At 43.0% G+C, this 16,090-nt stretch overlaps 1 protein-coding gene across 1 annotated transcript in view; it reads right to left on the bottom strand.

The window, feature by feature from the left end:
• The window catches only part of RGS6 (regulator of G protein signaling 6), a gene marked incomplete at its 5' end in the record, with an annotated part of 102,492 nt that overhangs the window by 52,407 nt on the left and 33,995 nt on the right, over positions 1-16,090 (bottom strand). The window contains 2 exons of the mRNA XM_039219954.1: positions 95-220; positions 10,313-10,423. Of these exons, the coding sequence (XP_039075885.1) occupies positions 95-220; positions 10,313-10,423 (237 nt within the window). The remainder of the gene's footprint in view (positions 1-94; positions 221-10,312; positions 10,424-16,090) is intronic.

Here is a 16,090-nt window from a genome sequence, read left to right as displayed (position 1 = left end):
ACAATCACATTACATTGAGAAAGGGAGGCAGAAAGAGAGACCGATCGTGCAAATTTCCTTGTACACACTCTGCACACTACTTTGAGAGAGTTACCTGAGGTTTTCTGAACTGAATTCGGACTCCAGGAATCTTAGGAACTGGTCCCGACCCACCTGGTCCTTCAATACCTCGTCGAAAGAGAAGCCCCATCTCTTGACTCGCTGCTGGCTGGGCTCCTTGCTTTTGGGGAGAATAAAGGTTTAAAAGATGATCAATTCCAGGCAAAAACCTGTGTCCTATTCCCACTAACAACTCAAATCTATTTTGCTGCCACATGCCAAAGGGCAATGTTTCAAATTTAAGTGATAGATTCTATAAAACCTGCACAAGGTCCAGGTGCAAACTTTTACACATCAGCCAACAGTAGAATGTCTCTTGAGAGAAGGCATTTGAAAGGGGCAACATTTAGGTGAGGCTCAGGATACCGGCCAAGTGGCTGATGTCTGGAGGAAATAAAACAACCCCCATTTATTTGGCTTCACTGGACCACTGCTGTCAGTTATAGCCTGACTCTCAGCTCCACCATTTTTAGTCTTATTTAGATCCAAGTGACATAAAATTGGTCAGAAATGACCAAGGATAAACCTTAGTCACTTACTTGGAAACAGAATGTTGCCTTCATTTAACAACTGTCTGCTTAGTGTTTATGATGTTCTAGGCATTGTTCCAAGCACCTTCACTCTGTTAACTCTTGGAGTCCTCACAACTGCTCTGTGAAAAACGTACTGGTACTTTCCCCATTATACAGATAGAAGAACTGAGGTCTAGTGGGCATTTGCCCAGGGACACGCTAGGAAGTGACGGAGTCAAGACGAGTCCAGACCCCATGGCTCCAGAGTGCAGCTGTGCTGATTCACACCCACGTAACCCTCCTCAAACCACATGACCTTCCTCAGACCATTTCCTTCAGCTCTGTCTTTCCATTTGCAGTTCACTTGTGTATTTATTCCCCTGACCCTCCAGGCAGCAATAGGGTCCTAGTTCACAAGCGGCACACTCTAACCGCCCATGCAAGGAGTGGTCTGTGGACCAGCAGTGGAATCTCAGGCCACACCTCAGACTTGTGGATTCGGAATCCACAGCCCAACAAGATCCCTTGGTGATTTAAGTGCTCATTAAACTTTGAGGAGCAGGGCACCTGGGTGGTTTCCTCAGCTGAGTGTCTGACTTCAGCTCAGGTCATGATCTTGCCATTCATGAGTTCAAGCCCTGCATTGGGCTCGCTGCTGTGGGCTCAGAACCTGCTACAGATCCCCTGTCCCTGCCTCCCTCTTTCTGCCCCTCCCTTGCTCACACACACACTCTCTCTCAAAAATAAAAATTAAAAAACCCAAACTTTGAGGAGCATTGGTCTGGCATTACTTATTTTCCCACTTTTAAAAAACAGACACATACCTTTTATTATCTCTAAAAGGCATTAAGTGAATAAAACCATGGAGTTGATATTTTCTCTATATTTATCATAGAAAATTACACTTAGTGAAAAGGGAGAAGAGTGTGTGTGTGTGTTGAAAGGTTTGGAAAAACAAATAGCTCTAGCCCAGTGTTGCCCAACAGAACTTTCTGCTATGATAAGAGTACTCCATATCTGTTCCCTCTACATAGTAGCCAATAGACACATGTGGTTATTGAACACTTGAAATATGACTAGTGTGATGGAGGAACTGGATTTTAAATTGTATTTAACTTTAGATCATTAAAGTTTACACCTCAGGGGTCACATGTAGCTATGACTACTGTATTGGAAGGCAGACCTTTGGACTGAAGTGATTCAAGCCCAACCCTTCTATTTCTGCACAGCTAGGCATAATCAGCAGCAGCAGCAGCATCCTCTAACTCTGAGATTGTGTCTGGGGGTTGGGGAGAATCTTGTGAACAACTCTGAACCGCCAGGCTTAGCCCAGCAGGGTCACGGGGAAGGCCACGACCATCAGGTCAAGCACGGGGACTTCTGTGAAACATGTCTTCCAAAGTTCCAGGGTGGGCCTTTTACAACAAGACAAGAAGATGGATCCTGGAATCTCCCAAACTCAAGCCACAGAACTCAACACACTTGATAGCTTTCCAGGGGACAGAAACTACTGTTTATGGAGAAGTCCCCCCTGAGATTGAGGATAGCAGCAAATGTGAGCCCCAGAGAACCATAGCATATTGTCTCATTCTGCCAGGGTCACGCTGTGAGCTGGAGTGGGCTCGACCATTTGTTCTTTGCCAGCCAAGCTTGTAGGGCTCTGTAGGGATGGTGCTGGTGGAAGCTTCACCTTGATGGAAAGCTGTGTCCCAGAGCTAGGTGTTAGAAAGTCACTCCGTTTTTGTAGTGACTGCCTCATGTATGCACGCGACTAGTGTCACCACTTTCTGGTACCCAAGCAGTGGTTCCACATTCATCCTACCAGGTTACTTGGTGGTATCAGGGATGGGAGAAAGGTCATTTTCGGGACAGGCTAGAAAGCTTGAGCTGTCACGCTAGATGCAGAATCAGAGACATAGGACAGAGATCGGGACATCCAGAAAGCTGCAACGTCAGACTTCAGCATAAGGTGGTCCATAGAGACAGGGCACCCTGATGTCCTAGTTTCCTAGGATGGCCATGAGAAAGTACCAACCAACTGGATCCTTTAAAATAGCAGAAATGTATTGTCTCATAATTCTGGAGGCTCGGGGTCTAAAATCAAAGGTGTTGGCAAGCTCTCTCTGAAGGCTCTAGAGGAGAATTTTGTTTTATGCCTTTCTCCAGTTTCTGATGTTGCCAGCAATACTTGGTGACTCTTGGCCTACAATACATCACTCCAATCTCTGCCTCCGTCTTCACACGGTCCTCTCCCTGTGTGTCTGACTTCATGGGGCATGCACTCTGCATGTGTCTGTGTCTGTTTTCTCGTTCTATAAAGATACCAGTCATATTGGGTTTGGAGCCCTCCTACCCCAGTTTGACCTCATCTTAACTGACTGCATCTGAAACAGTCTTATTTCCAAATAAAATCATATTTGAAGGTTCTGGGAAGGGTATGCATTTTGGAGTGACACTATTCAACATCTGGGTTCCCTCAACTATCCATTATTCCCAATCCTCTTTCCATATGTGCATGCTCCACATTTGCTCCTTTTTCTCCTAGTACGTGTGGTTATTGGATCTATTCTATGAAGAGCTTCTTGGACACAACTTCTTTCTATGTCTGTTTCTTCCATCACTTGGGTATTTCCAAGCATCATCCTGTTTAAGGTTCAAGATCAGATTTGAACATGTTGCTACCACTGAATAGACTCTAGTTAGAAAATACTTTTGAAAATTAAAACATCTCCAGGTGACTGGCACAATAACTTTCCCTTGGCTCAACTCAAATAAATAATTCATGGAACTCACAGCCCCTTTGTTCCCAACCACTGTATTGAGATGCTTCCTTATGACATACATTTGCATCATCACTTAGCTTTTTGAGGGTAGGTCACTGTCTCTCCAGCTATCTTGTGAGCCCTTTAAGGGCGGAGACTATGTCTCATGCATTTTTGTATTCATCATAGCATTTTCACACATCAAGCATTCAACTCTAAGTGGAAATCAGTAAGAAAATGTAGATAGTGATGTGGGTGATGTGTCCTTATCCTGACAGTATTTTCTAATTGCTAGCTGGATGTCTTTTCTTTAATTTGTCTTCTGTGCTCCCTGATTCTTACCAAATTCTTACAGCCCACTGGGCAGCCCAAACCATATACAGCAAAGACAGGTGGCTCTCCAAGGGAGTCAGTCTTTCATTCCAGCTGATCCCCCAACCTAAGAGCATGGTAGAAATTGCCCACATTGAGAACAAGAAAGCCAGGTTCAGAAGAAGTGGCCATCTATATTGAATCTCAATATATGCCAAGGAGGTAGATATTTGTACTTAGATGTCCAGAGCTCAAGAGAGGTCAGATTGCTCAAAGCCACACAGTCTGGAATTGGTACCTAGGTCTGCCTGTTTCTAAAGCCTGTTCTTTTATGCCTACTACCTTGCCTTCCACTACATTTCCCTCATTTGAGGTCCAAACTAAGATTTGGGGAAATACATAAGCCATCTTGAAAAGACTTTTGAGTTTTTAGAAAAATTATGAAAGAGCAACTATCCAATGATAGCATTTTAGGGTCAAGGCTATCGAAGGAATGATGGCAATTTTATTTGATGCCCCTAGAATAGCCTGAGGGTCCTGAGTACTTTGATGGGGAGTGGCTCAGGTGTGTATTGCTCTGTAATGAATCATCCCAAAACTCTGGCTTAAAATATTGATGGATTATTCTTTCTCACTGTCCCCTGGGTTGACTGGGGCTCAGCTAGGTGATATGAGGTTTCTCAAGTAGTTGTAGCTGGAAGTTGGGGTGGGATCATCGAAAGGCAGGATCCATCTCTAGGTTGAAGCAGGAGGTTGGCACTGATCCCAGACTCTGTACTTCTCCAAAGGTAGATTCCTAACCGCTGCCTGTATCTGAGTGAGTAGGAATGTCCTCCTGGGAGAAGAAAGGGCCCCACAGCTTCTCTTTGTTTTCACTTGTATCTAGATCACTTGACTCTGCTTGAATGTACACAGAATGACACAGGGGTTAGGCATTCTGGTTAGAGTAGAAGCCTAAGCAATAAGAGCAGAACCAGAGCACTAGTTGTAGGAGCAGATAGCATCCCCTTGGGGACAAAGTGCTGATAGATTGGGATAAACTAACAGGTCTGGTGACCACCACTTCCCCGAATGATCATATACTTTTTTGCTGTCTTTCCAGAAAGAAGGGGGAAATTCCAGTGTCATCAGGGTCAATTATGTTTGGGTCACTTACCTCCTCATTTCCCAAATACCAAAGAAATGATCAAAGAAATAGCCTCTCCTTCATCTATCTTCCATCTAACCCATGCTTTTTGAATGCCTACTATGTGCCAGCCATTATCCCATTAAAGTCCTAACTAGAAAGAGAACCAGGAAGAGGATGTGATAGAGAAGAGCTGGATGGATGGGGTGACCACTACAGGGTGAGAAATCACAGATGACCTTTCTGACGAAGGGACACTGATGCTGACTGAGAAGTGAAACCAGCCATGAGAGGTTCTGAGGAAGTGGTCCAGGAAGAAGGGACAGGCAAGAGTCTGGAGTTCAGTAAAACAGAATTAAAAAGAAAACAAACAAATCCACAGTATGTAAAGGCAAAGGCATTTGCTATCAGCAGGTGATAAACTTTGAGAAATGTTTGGAAGGTATGAAGCAGATGGATGGAACTGGTGTCACCGGATTGAGGACCACCTAAGATTCCAGGGCCATCTGAAAAGAAATTAGCTATGTCCCCACCAGAAGCCTGGGAACCCCCAAGCTCTGAGTGGCAGGACTGGAAGTAGAGGCAGTGGGTGGGCACTGGACAGGGGACATCTGGGAGACACTCAGAAGTATGGAGCAGAGCCTCCCTATGGCATAGAGGGTCTCCTCAGCAAATGGGGACTACTTCCTGGCCAGCTAACAGAACCAGAGAATAGAGCCTCTGTCATCTAGGGGTGAATAGCTAATAAAGAGGGAAAAAGCATCACAGCAAAGCAGGGAGCCTTCTAAAGACACTCTGGCTTTCCCCCTACTTTTCACTGGCTTCTGCAATCTAATCACACTGTACCCTAAGATCCCTCAGGTGAAGAGGGAGAGCAGACCTCCTGGGAGCACCATGGAGAGGAAACTGCAGAACTTCAGAAACCCCATCAGGACCTGAGACAGAGCAGAGCACCTAGCTTGTGGGGATGTCATGCTAGGGGAAGTTGGAGCTTTACCACCCGTCCTGCTCTGAGAAGGGACCCAGTCTTTCCGTCTGCTCTTGGCCCACATGCCCGGGACCCAGAGGGGGTCCCTGCTGACTGACCTATGGCTCCTCACTAACACTCTCAGGTGAAGCCCTATAGCCATGTGAACTGCTCAGAGGAGAGCATACGGTGTGTGTTTGTGTGTGTGTGGGGGGGAGGCGGGGCGAGGTGGAGACTCTGCAAACTACACAAGAGGTTCTCAAACTGTTGTGCCACAGAATCCTCTAGAAAACCTACCAAAAATACAGACATCCAGAACCACCCTGGGGCATCTGTCTGCTTAATGAGCATCCCAGGTGCTTCTGATGTACCCTGTGCTTTGAGAACCACGGAGCCCACAGTGGCCGAGGAAGTCCTCCCGAGCTACAATCGAGTGTGCCTGAATCAGCTACACTTGAGAATCACTTGGATGGATTAAAAACAAAGAGACAAGCAGACGAACCAATGCCTCTCTGCCAGAAATTCTGATTTAATTGGCTTAGGGAGGGGACTGGGCATTGTTTTTTATGTTTATTTATTGTGAGAGAGAGAGATAGAGAGAGAACACAAGTGGGGAAGGGGCAGAGAGAGAGGCTGAAGCAGGGCTCCAGGTTCTGAGACATCAGCAGAGAGTCCAACGTGGGGCTCAAACCCACAAACCATGAGATCATGATCTGAGCCTAAGATGGACACTTAACCAAGAGTCACCCAAGCACCCCGTTTAAAAAAAAAACAAACAACTCTCCAGGTGTTTCTAATATATGGCCAAAGTCGATAGCCAGGAGCATCACTTACAAAAACCGACAGTTCCCTAAATTTCTGGGTATTATGAAAAGACAGACTGACCCGCTCTGAACAGGGTTACGGTCACAGTGATTGATTCTGTGATAAATAACCCAAAGTGAAACAGAATAAGTGTCAGAAATAGAGGGGAAGTATGGAACAAACAAACAAAACAAAATCCAAACCTGTATCACACCCTCGGGGGGGATTTAAAAGGATAAATATCAAAAGAACAGAATAGGTACTAAGAAAAAGGAGTCCAAGAAATATTAAAAATTCTTGGAAATGAAAAGCATGGTAATCAAGCAGGCCTCCCTGTACTCAGGGAGGAAAAGAAAAATTCATTAAAGTGTAAAATCACAGAACAAACACCCATGAAAACCAAACTGGTGGTTCTGAAGAGTAATTCAGGAAATTCTATCCTTGAACATAGAATAGAAAGACTAAGGGATGGGAATTATAGAAGAGAAAAGATAAAGAGTTATGGCTGCACCATCTCAGAGGTTCAGAATTTCTACAAAAGGATTTCCTGGAAAGAGAAGATAGAACAGAAAAAAAAAAGTAGTAGTGATTTTAAAGAAATAAATAAATAAAAGGAGGGAAAATACCTTGAGTTAAAAAAAGATTAGAAGAGGGGCGCTTGGGTGGCTCAGTTGGTTAAGCGTCTGACTTCGGCTCAGGTCATGATCTCACAGTTCGTGGGTTCAAGCCCTGCGTTGGGCTCTGTGCTGACAGCCAGCTCAGAGCCTGGAACCTGCTTCAGATTCTGTGTCTCCCTCTCTCTCTGACCCTCCCCTGCTCACGCGGTCTCTCTCTCAGAAATAAATAAAACATTAAATTTTTTTTAAATTAAAAAAAATAAAGAAAGATTAGAAGGGATTAGAATTAGAATTTCTGGCAGTGGATCAGATTAGAAGGGATGACCTAGGGCATGTCAAAACTATTAGAAAGAAGATACTCATCTACAAACTATTTTCTTTTAACGGCTGACAGAGAAATGTCAGTCGCAAAATATTGGTTTGCAATGTATCAGGTTAACATACCTATCAAGAAGAATGGGATTTGGAAGAGGCAAAGGGAAATTTCTATTTTTTCTAATTAAAAAAATTAATGTCTATTTAGTTTTGAGAGAGGGAGAACCCACTCATGAGTGGGGGAGGGGCAGAGAGAGAAGGAGACACAAAACCAAAGCAGGCTGCAGGCTCCAGGCTCCAGGCTCTGAGCTGTCAGCACAGAGCCTGACATGGGGCTCGAACCCAGGAACTGTGAGATCCTGACCTGAGCCGAAGTCGGATGCTTAACCAACTAAGCCACCCAGGCGCCTCTTCTATTTTTTATTTTACACACTTCATTGTTATTTGTATGAATTGATGCCATTTTTAATTAAAAAATTAAAAGTAAACGTGACTAGAATAGAAACTAGAGTAACAAAAGCTAATACAAAACTTGATTAATAAAGCAAAAATCAGGGAAGAGGAAAAGAAACAAAAGAATGAGATCCAGAAAACATAAAATATCAGGTAAAAGATAAAATATATATGAACCAAGTAAATGTAACTGCTTGATATCCCAATGTCCAGAGCAACACAGAGAAAAGTGAGCACAGAACACAAAACAGTCAAGTCACAAGAGGAAAATGAATACCAAATGATCACGAGAAAGGATTCTTGAATCTTTTAACAAAGAAACGAAAAAACAATGAGATTTTCATCATACTTGCAAAGATGACAAAGATTGATAATGTGTGGGTTGGGGAGAATGTGGGGAAATGGGCACTTTTAAGCTATGGGCATGGGAAAGATTTGTTAGAACTTTGCTCAAGAGGAATTTGGCTGTGTGAACTAAAATCAAAATACATCTGCCAGTCCTCACATTTTCACTCCCGGAAATTTATCCTAAAGTAATAATTGGACTGGTGTGCAAGCATGTTTCTTGCATCGTTGTTTACAGAAGCAAAAAAAAAGGAAAAAAAAGGATATAACTTTAATATGAATGACCTGGGGGCTGGTTAAAAATATTACACTCTACTCACACAAGGGCACACTATGTAGTTATTGAAGAGGATAAGGTGGATTTATATGCATTTACGTGATATAATCATTTAAAAATTATGGGACAATGTACATGTAATGAATCCATTTGTGCAAAAGAATATGATACTATATATACATAAAGATCTAAAAGGACAGACTTTAAACCAAAGTTTTCCAAGCTTCCTTAGTTCATGGCACTTTCAGTGTGTCAGTAACTTTTTCATGATGCCCCTGGGCCAAAACCAAAAAACAAATAGCGTAACAGCTTTGTTCATGAAACAATCAGGTCCAAAGGACTTAATATATATTTACATCCTAAAAACTTAGTAGCTGTAGAATACATATAAATTGAAAGAAAAAATAATGCTTACTTCATTCTTAAATAACCATAATGTGTGTGCCTGATAGACACTGAGTATCTTCTCAAACTCTGGAATCAGACCAGACCCCACCATATTCATTTTCTGTTCCATTTTGATTTTTGCCCAGTACTTGATTTTTATCATGGCAACTGCCCTGACAACTCAGATCTGCAAAGATGTGACATCACCGAAAGGAAGGTAATGTGAAATGTTGAAAATGGCGAAGTACCTTAAGCTGGTGCTTTCTGCAGTATATCTGACCCATGTCAAATGCCACAGCGCTTCCCTCAAAGATCCGGAATATCCCAGGCTAACCCTGGGAAATCTCTGCCATGGCGCAGTTTGGGAACTGCAGTTTAAACCATCAACAAAGATTCTTTCTGGAAAATGAGACTGGATCGGAGGGAGAGAGAATTTTCTTCGTTCTGTACATCTGCATAGTTTGGACTTTTATAATAAGCAACATATAAAGGTAATAAGAGACTTCTCTAACTTTTTTTATACACTTTTTTTTTTTCATTTCAAGAAAAGAAGCCAGAAAAACAGCAAGAGTGAAAGCGAATGAGGGTGATATAAAGAAATGAAAAATGAAATAAAAAGTCTGTTAGCCCAGGGACAGAGGACGCACAGCACCCGCACTGAATGTGTGTGCGCGTTTCCCTCTGTGATTGCGACTGTGGTCCAAATCCCTCTGGGCTTCAGCTCCTCGGCTATTAAAGTACAGGCACCCACTTCCCGGCTGGGTAAAGGGCTACTTCCAGTTTCTCCTGAAGAGGAGAGTGATAGAAACCACGGCTTTCGAGCTGGGTTCTAACCCTAACTCTGCTACCCATTTGCTGTGTGATCTCGAGCAAGGTCATTAACTCCTCTGTGCCTCAGTTTCCTCATCTGTTCAGTGATGAGAAGAATAATGTTTCCCTGTCATGGGGAGTCCACGTGAGACACTTACTGGGTGGCCAGAGCCGAGTAAGCGCCACCTATTATTATCAGTGTTGTTCCTGCACGCATATAAACAAGTCGGCCAGCAGATATTTTTCCCTCCAGCAATGAGAACTAAGAAACACGAAGGACTGTCCCTGTTATCATGACACCCAAGGGTCAGAGCAGCAAGCCACTAAGGATCCACGTACAAACCAAAGGTACAGGGAAGTAGAACCACGTATGAGCAGGACGCAGTCAGGAGATAACTTGAGGGGTTTCTGTTCTAGTGATAAAAAGAGTCCAATTAAGACAGGAAATAATGTAATTTCACGATCTCATGAATTTCCCCCCATATCTTCTTCTTTCTCAAACATTGAAACTTTTTTTTTTTTTTACCTCATCTCTATGTCCCATAAAGTGATATCATCACTGATCCAGGGATTGGACGGCTCAGCCGGCGTGATCAACGGATCGTATTCCACATACTGTTCTGTGTAAGCAATTAAGCTGCAGGAGGGAAGCAGAGTGAAGAATGCATAAAAACTTGCATTTTTTACACACACGTCGTAACTGTCTTTCCATAATTCTCAGTAAAAGGGAAAATGACAAATTGGACTGTTTCTATTTAGGCTCGTTCCCATTTAGGCTCGTTCCCTTCTCACGAGGAACGTATTGATTTTGCATTCCTGCAGTCAGGGCATAGCTAAGCATGTCATATCTTTTCCCCACTCACTCTTTACCTGGACCCTGGTGCAGCTCTCCTGGTGGCGCTGGCCTGACTGATACACAGGTCCAGGCCTGCTTGTGTTTCACCCTCTCGCGGAGGCTAGGGACCTCAGGGCAGCCGGGTCACACCAAGGACACTCCCAGCTGCCAGACAACTGTTCCCGACTGGGCTACTTCCTTATGACAAAGACTAAAATCCTGACCGACCAGAAGGAGGTCATGCATTGTACGCATTTATCCACAAAGCAACTTTGCTTTTCCAGTTATAATTTAAACGGCCACCTAATCTTTTTAAATGAAATCTTTATTGTATCAAAACGCATGTGGTTAAAACAATAAAACAGTACTAAATGATTTCACACACACAACAGCAATAGCGATTTTTTTCTCCTGTCCCTTCTCACAGAAATGTCTACTTTCTACCCTTCTGTTTCTTTTAGCATTTACCGGTGTATTTCTAAATTGAGTTTTATAGTTGTTCTTGGTTATCAATTTTATTTATTTAAAAATTTTTTTAAGTTTATTATTTATTTTTAGAGAGATACAGAGACAGCATGAGCAGGTGAGGGGCAGAGAGAGAGAGAGGGAGAAGAGAGAGAATCCTAAGCAGGCTCCACACTGTCAGCAGAGATCTCAATGCAGGGCTCAAACTCATGAAACTGTGAGATCATGACCTGAGCTGAAACCTAGAGTAGGGTGCTTAACTGACTGAGCCACCCAGCTGCCTCTTGATTATTTTAGATGAGGATTTAACTTTTTCTTCACCAGTCCCAACTCTTCACTTTCTCCACGATACTCCTAATAGACGTATAATACTTTTTGTTAAATCAACAGTCAGTGTCTACATTGTGGAACTAGATAAAAATTGTTTTCCACACCTTCCAAATGTTCTAGCAAATCTGTAAAACACCTAGCAATACTTTTTCCACATCTTTTTTTTTTTTTAAGTTTATTTATTTTGAAAGAGAGAGAGAATGAGAATGAGAATGAGCAGGGGAGGAGCTAGAGAGAATGGACAGAGGATCCGAAGTCGGTTCTATGCTGACAGCAGAGATCCTGATGCTGGGCTCAAACTCAGGAACCGTGAGATCATGACCTGAGCCGAAGTCAGACACTTAACTGACTGAGCCACCCAGGCGTCCCCAATTTTCCCACATCTTAAACACATTAGCTAATCGTTGTTCAGGTCTGTCTCCCTGTCTCCTGGAGGTCCTCTCTCCAAAGTCTGGAACCCTCTTGCTCCAGTCTGAACTGTTTGCTCTACACACTTGATGTGAAATCACCCTCCTGGGATGTCCTTGACTTCTGTCTGTGCTTGCTTCTGGGACTTAATGTCCATCTACTGGCTTTACTCCCTGGTTGTGCTGAAATACTCCTTTAGTGGTTTCCTACAAAAGGACACATAAAAGCTAATGGTTTCAAGTCCTTGCAGGTCTAAAAATATTTTTATTTTATCTTTATACTTGACTGAAAGTGCTGGACACAGAACTCCAGGTTAAAAATCATTTTCCTTCAGAAATCTGAAGGTGTTGCTCCACTGTATTTTTGGCATCCAGTGTTACCACTGAGAAGTGTGGATCCAGTTTGATTCTTGTTCTTTTGCTTAATTTCTCTCCTCTCTGGGAACAGAATCTTCTCTTTATTGCTACAGTGCCCTGAAATTTCACCCTGGCTTTTGCTGGTTTTTATTTACTGTGCTGGATACAATGTGCAATAGATAAAAAATATATCCCAGAAGTATCATTTCTTTGTTAATTTCATACCCTTCATTTCTCCTGTTTCCTCTTTCTATAAGTCTTTCTAGTTGAATACTGGACCTTCTGGATTGATAATCTAATTTTTCTAAATTTTCCCTGCCGTTCTCCATCTTTTTGTCTTTTTTGTTTGATGGTTCTTCTCACCTTGTTATTTATTTACTTTTAAAAAATTTGGGCTCACACTTTCTTAAGCTTCCAGGGCTCACTTTTATTTATCACAGGATTTAATTTTTGATTTATGGATAAAATATTCTGGTATCTGACATTAATATTTCTGAGGATGTTAATTCTGTATTTTTATTGTCTGTTTCTTGAATAGGTTTTTGTTCCTCCAAGTCCCCTTTGCTCTTTGTTTGCCTCCTACTCCCTCACATTGGGGTTTCCCTTGAGTGTCCGGAAAAGCTCTGGACATCACTTGTGCTTAAGAGGGAGATTCTCCAGCCTGCTTAGAGGCTCTGTGTGTCTGTGGACAGGGCTTCATCACCAGGTCATGGGCAGCTCACCCATCTTCTCACTAGAGCTCCAGATGAATGATTTGGGGGCTTTTCTTTGGGGACATTGATCTTTCTCTAGAGCAATGGTAACTAAACATTTTCTGTAAGACAAAGCAAATATTTTAGGTTTTGCAGGCCAGATGGGTCCCTTGCAACTCCTCAGTTCTTCTGTTGCAGTAAAAAGCAGTCACAGATGATTCATGAATGAATGCCTGTGACTGTATTCCAATAAAACTATATTTATAAAAACAGTAGAATGGAAGAGTAGAGTAGATATGGCCTACAGGTTGTAGTTTTCTAATCTCTTGCCTGTGGGCATATACATCTGGCTCCTGGAGGGTAGAGAACCAGGCAGGGGGTGGGGGTTGGAGGGTTGCACTGTTCAGTATGTAGATAATTCACTTGTTTTCAGGGGGCCCTTTATGATATGACATGCCTGTATTCTGAGCTGATGAATAAGCTGTCCATCTCCCTGGTGGTAGCAAGTGGGAGAGATGGTCTCCTAGTGGGGCAGGGGTCTAGGGATCCAAAGATCCAAAGACAGACTTTACCCATTTCTCTGGATTAGTCCCATGCTTCATTTTTTCCTTCCATGGTCTCCAGTACCTCCAAGAGCCAAGACCAGATTTTTGTAGGGCAATCTGGCTCACTTTGTTATAATACTCAGACTCTTATCACGTAGATTATAATGTTCTTCACTCTGTCCCCTACCACCTTCTTTTTTTAAATTAAATTATGGAATATTTCAGGAATACAGAAAAGCATAAAGATTATAAGGCCATCGCCCTGTACTCACCACCCAATTAAAAAAAAATACAATAGAGACAGAGGCCTGCGAATATGCCCTAATTCCATAGACTACCTTGGAAAAATTTGTTGAAACTATTAATCCATTCATTTGTTGACCTTGTCAGTTCCTATCATTTTTATTCCTTTACTGACATGTTCCTTTTGAGGAGGGAGACAAGATAAACGTACGTCCGTAACGTTGTCTTTTGTGACTTTATAATTTATGTAATCATTTCCTTTATATTAGACAAAGATTAAAACATTTTTTTAGCATACATACTGCTGTAGTAGAACACCATTGTTCACATAAGTTTTCCATCTTTTGGGTTATTTATTTAGAATTAACATCTATAAGTAGAATTATGAAGCCGGAAATTATGAATATTTTTATGGTTATCGATCCATGATAACGCTTTTCCCTAAGCACTGCCAACTTGAGTGTCACCAATCTCTCCTGCAATGATAAATTCAGAGCCACATGCTTACTACTGAATTGCAGAGGGCAAGCATGGCCCATTACTGCTGACAGTGTGAAGAAATTAGCCAGCAGCTACATTTCATTACCAAGTGTGGTCCACAAACCAGCAGCACAGTTATCACCTGAGAGCTTGCAAGAAATGAAGAATCTCAGGCTCTCCCCACCCCCCCACTTAAGACCCACCCAGTCAAAACTTGCATATGAATCAGATTCCCCAGGTGACTCATATGCATGGTGAAGTGTGAGAAGCACCACATCTTAACTTTTGATTTTGTGAGGGGCTCAGGACACACATTTTAACCATCCAATCAAAATGAAGGAGACTGTGATACTCTTGGTTTTAGACATGACCACAGATTTCCTATCCCCTCACAAAGTGCCCAGGCAAGGCTTCATCCGTAAGAGCTTGGTAGCATCCTAAGGCTCTAGGGCAGCACTGTGGCAGGAAGGGTCACGCTACAAGTCGGTGCTGTCACAGCTCCACAGGGAGTTGTCCCTTTGCCATGTGCACTAATTCCTTTCTTTCTGAAAGAAATGGGTTGCATGTTAAGGTACATATTAGTTTCCTGGGGCTGTTGTAACAAAATACCACAAGCTTGCTGGCTTGAAATGACAGAAGTCTTTCTTACTTCTGGAGTTTGGAAGTCTTCACTCAAGGTATCAGCAAGTCTATGCTCCCTCTGGAGGCTCAAGAGGAGGAATCCTTCCTTGCCTCTTCCAGTGGCTCCAGGCAGTCCTTGGCTTGTGGATGTCCAACTTCCATCTCTGCCTCTGTCCTCATGTGACTTTTCCTCGGTGTCTGGGTCTTCTCCCCTTCTCTTGCTTACATGTCTGTCATTGGATTTAGGGACCACCCGGATAACCCAGGATGATTTCATCTCCAGATCCTTAATTTAGATTTGCAAAGGCTCTTCCCAGATAAGTCACATTCACGGGCTCCATGGATGAGGACTTGGACATACCCTTTTGGGGGCTACTATTCAACCTACTGCAGGGAACATGAAGGAATCTAGGCATGGGAACGGAAAGGGCACACTTGACCACCTGCCTCCTTCGCTCAGATTGGCACAAAAACAAACCGGCAGCTGGTAACCTTAATCCTGTTTGAAGGACGACGGTCCACGTGAGATGTGTCTGAGTCATGATGAGGCGTTGGGGGCTTTCCTGATTATGACATTTTTGGGCATCCACAGCATTCTCAAAATTTGCGATGGTGGGTGTGGTCCATGGGGCTCTCTTCAGCAGTGACCCCTTTGCCCTCCCAGCATGTCTGCTCCCTGGGCTTTTCAATGTCCCCGGTGTCTGGTGGCCCTGATCTAAAATCAAAGACTTATACTTGAGCAGCCCAAGGCAAAGGTGGTGGTTGGGGGTGGGTGGGGGGGGTGTCTTCTAAATAGTTAATTACAAGTTATGGAGGATTTTATTTTTATTTTTTATTTTTTTATTTTTTTGGATTTACATTTTATTTTATTATTTTTTAAAAAATTTTTAAATGTTTGTCTATTTTTTTTTTTTTTTTTTTTTACAAATAGTTTATTTTCAAGCGGGGGATTTTATTTTTAAACCAGAAACGGATTTCCCTCTAGTAACATAGGGATGGAAAAACAAAATTTCCTCCCCTCCCGTCCTTACTCTTGCTCAGATTTCTGTGAGACAGGCTGGAGGTTTTACCAGCCGCCTCTCCAGCTTGTTTTACTAGACCTTCCACATGGCCACACCTATCACCTGCGAAGGCAGGTCTAACGGGCTATGTCACACCCAAGTTCCCAGATGGTGCCCAGCAGGAGTGTCTGGGGCAAGGGGAAGTGGGGGAAGCTCAGGAGAGGCTGGGTGAGAATTCTGAGGACCTAGGCACTCGGGGAGCCTGCCTGTGGGCGGCCTTTTACTGCAGGAAAGCAATAAGGACAGCTGTCCACTGACCGGCCTGAGG

This window comes from Hyaena hyaena, unplaced genomic scaffold, assembly GCF_003009895.1.
Source record: "Hyaena hyaena isolate Hyena2069 unplaced genomic scaffold, ASM300989v1 scaffold_851, whole genome shotgun sequence".
Lineage (NCBI taxonomy): Eukaryota > Metazoa > Chordata > Mammalia > Carnivora > Hyaenidae > Hyaena > Hyaena hyaena.
The sequence above is the reverse complement of the archived record's forward strand: the minus strand, read 5'-3'. Positions and strand labels throughout refer to the sequence as shown.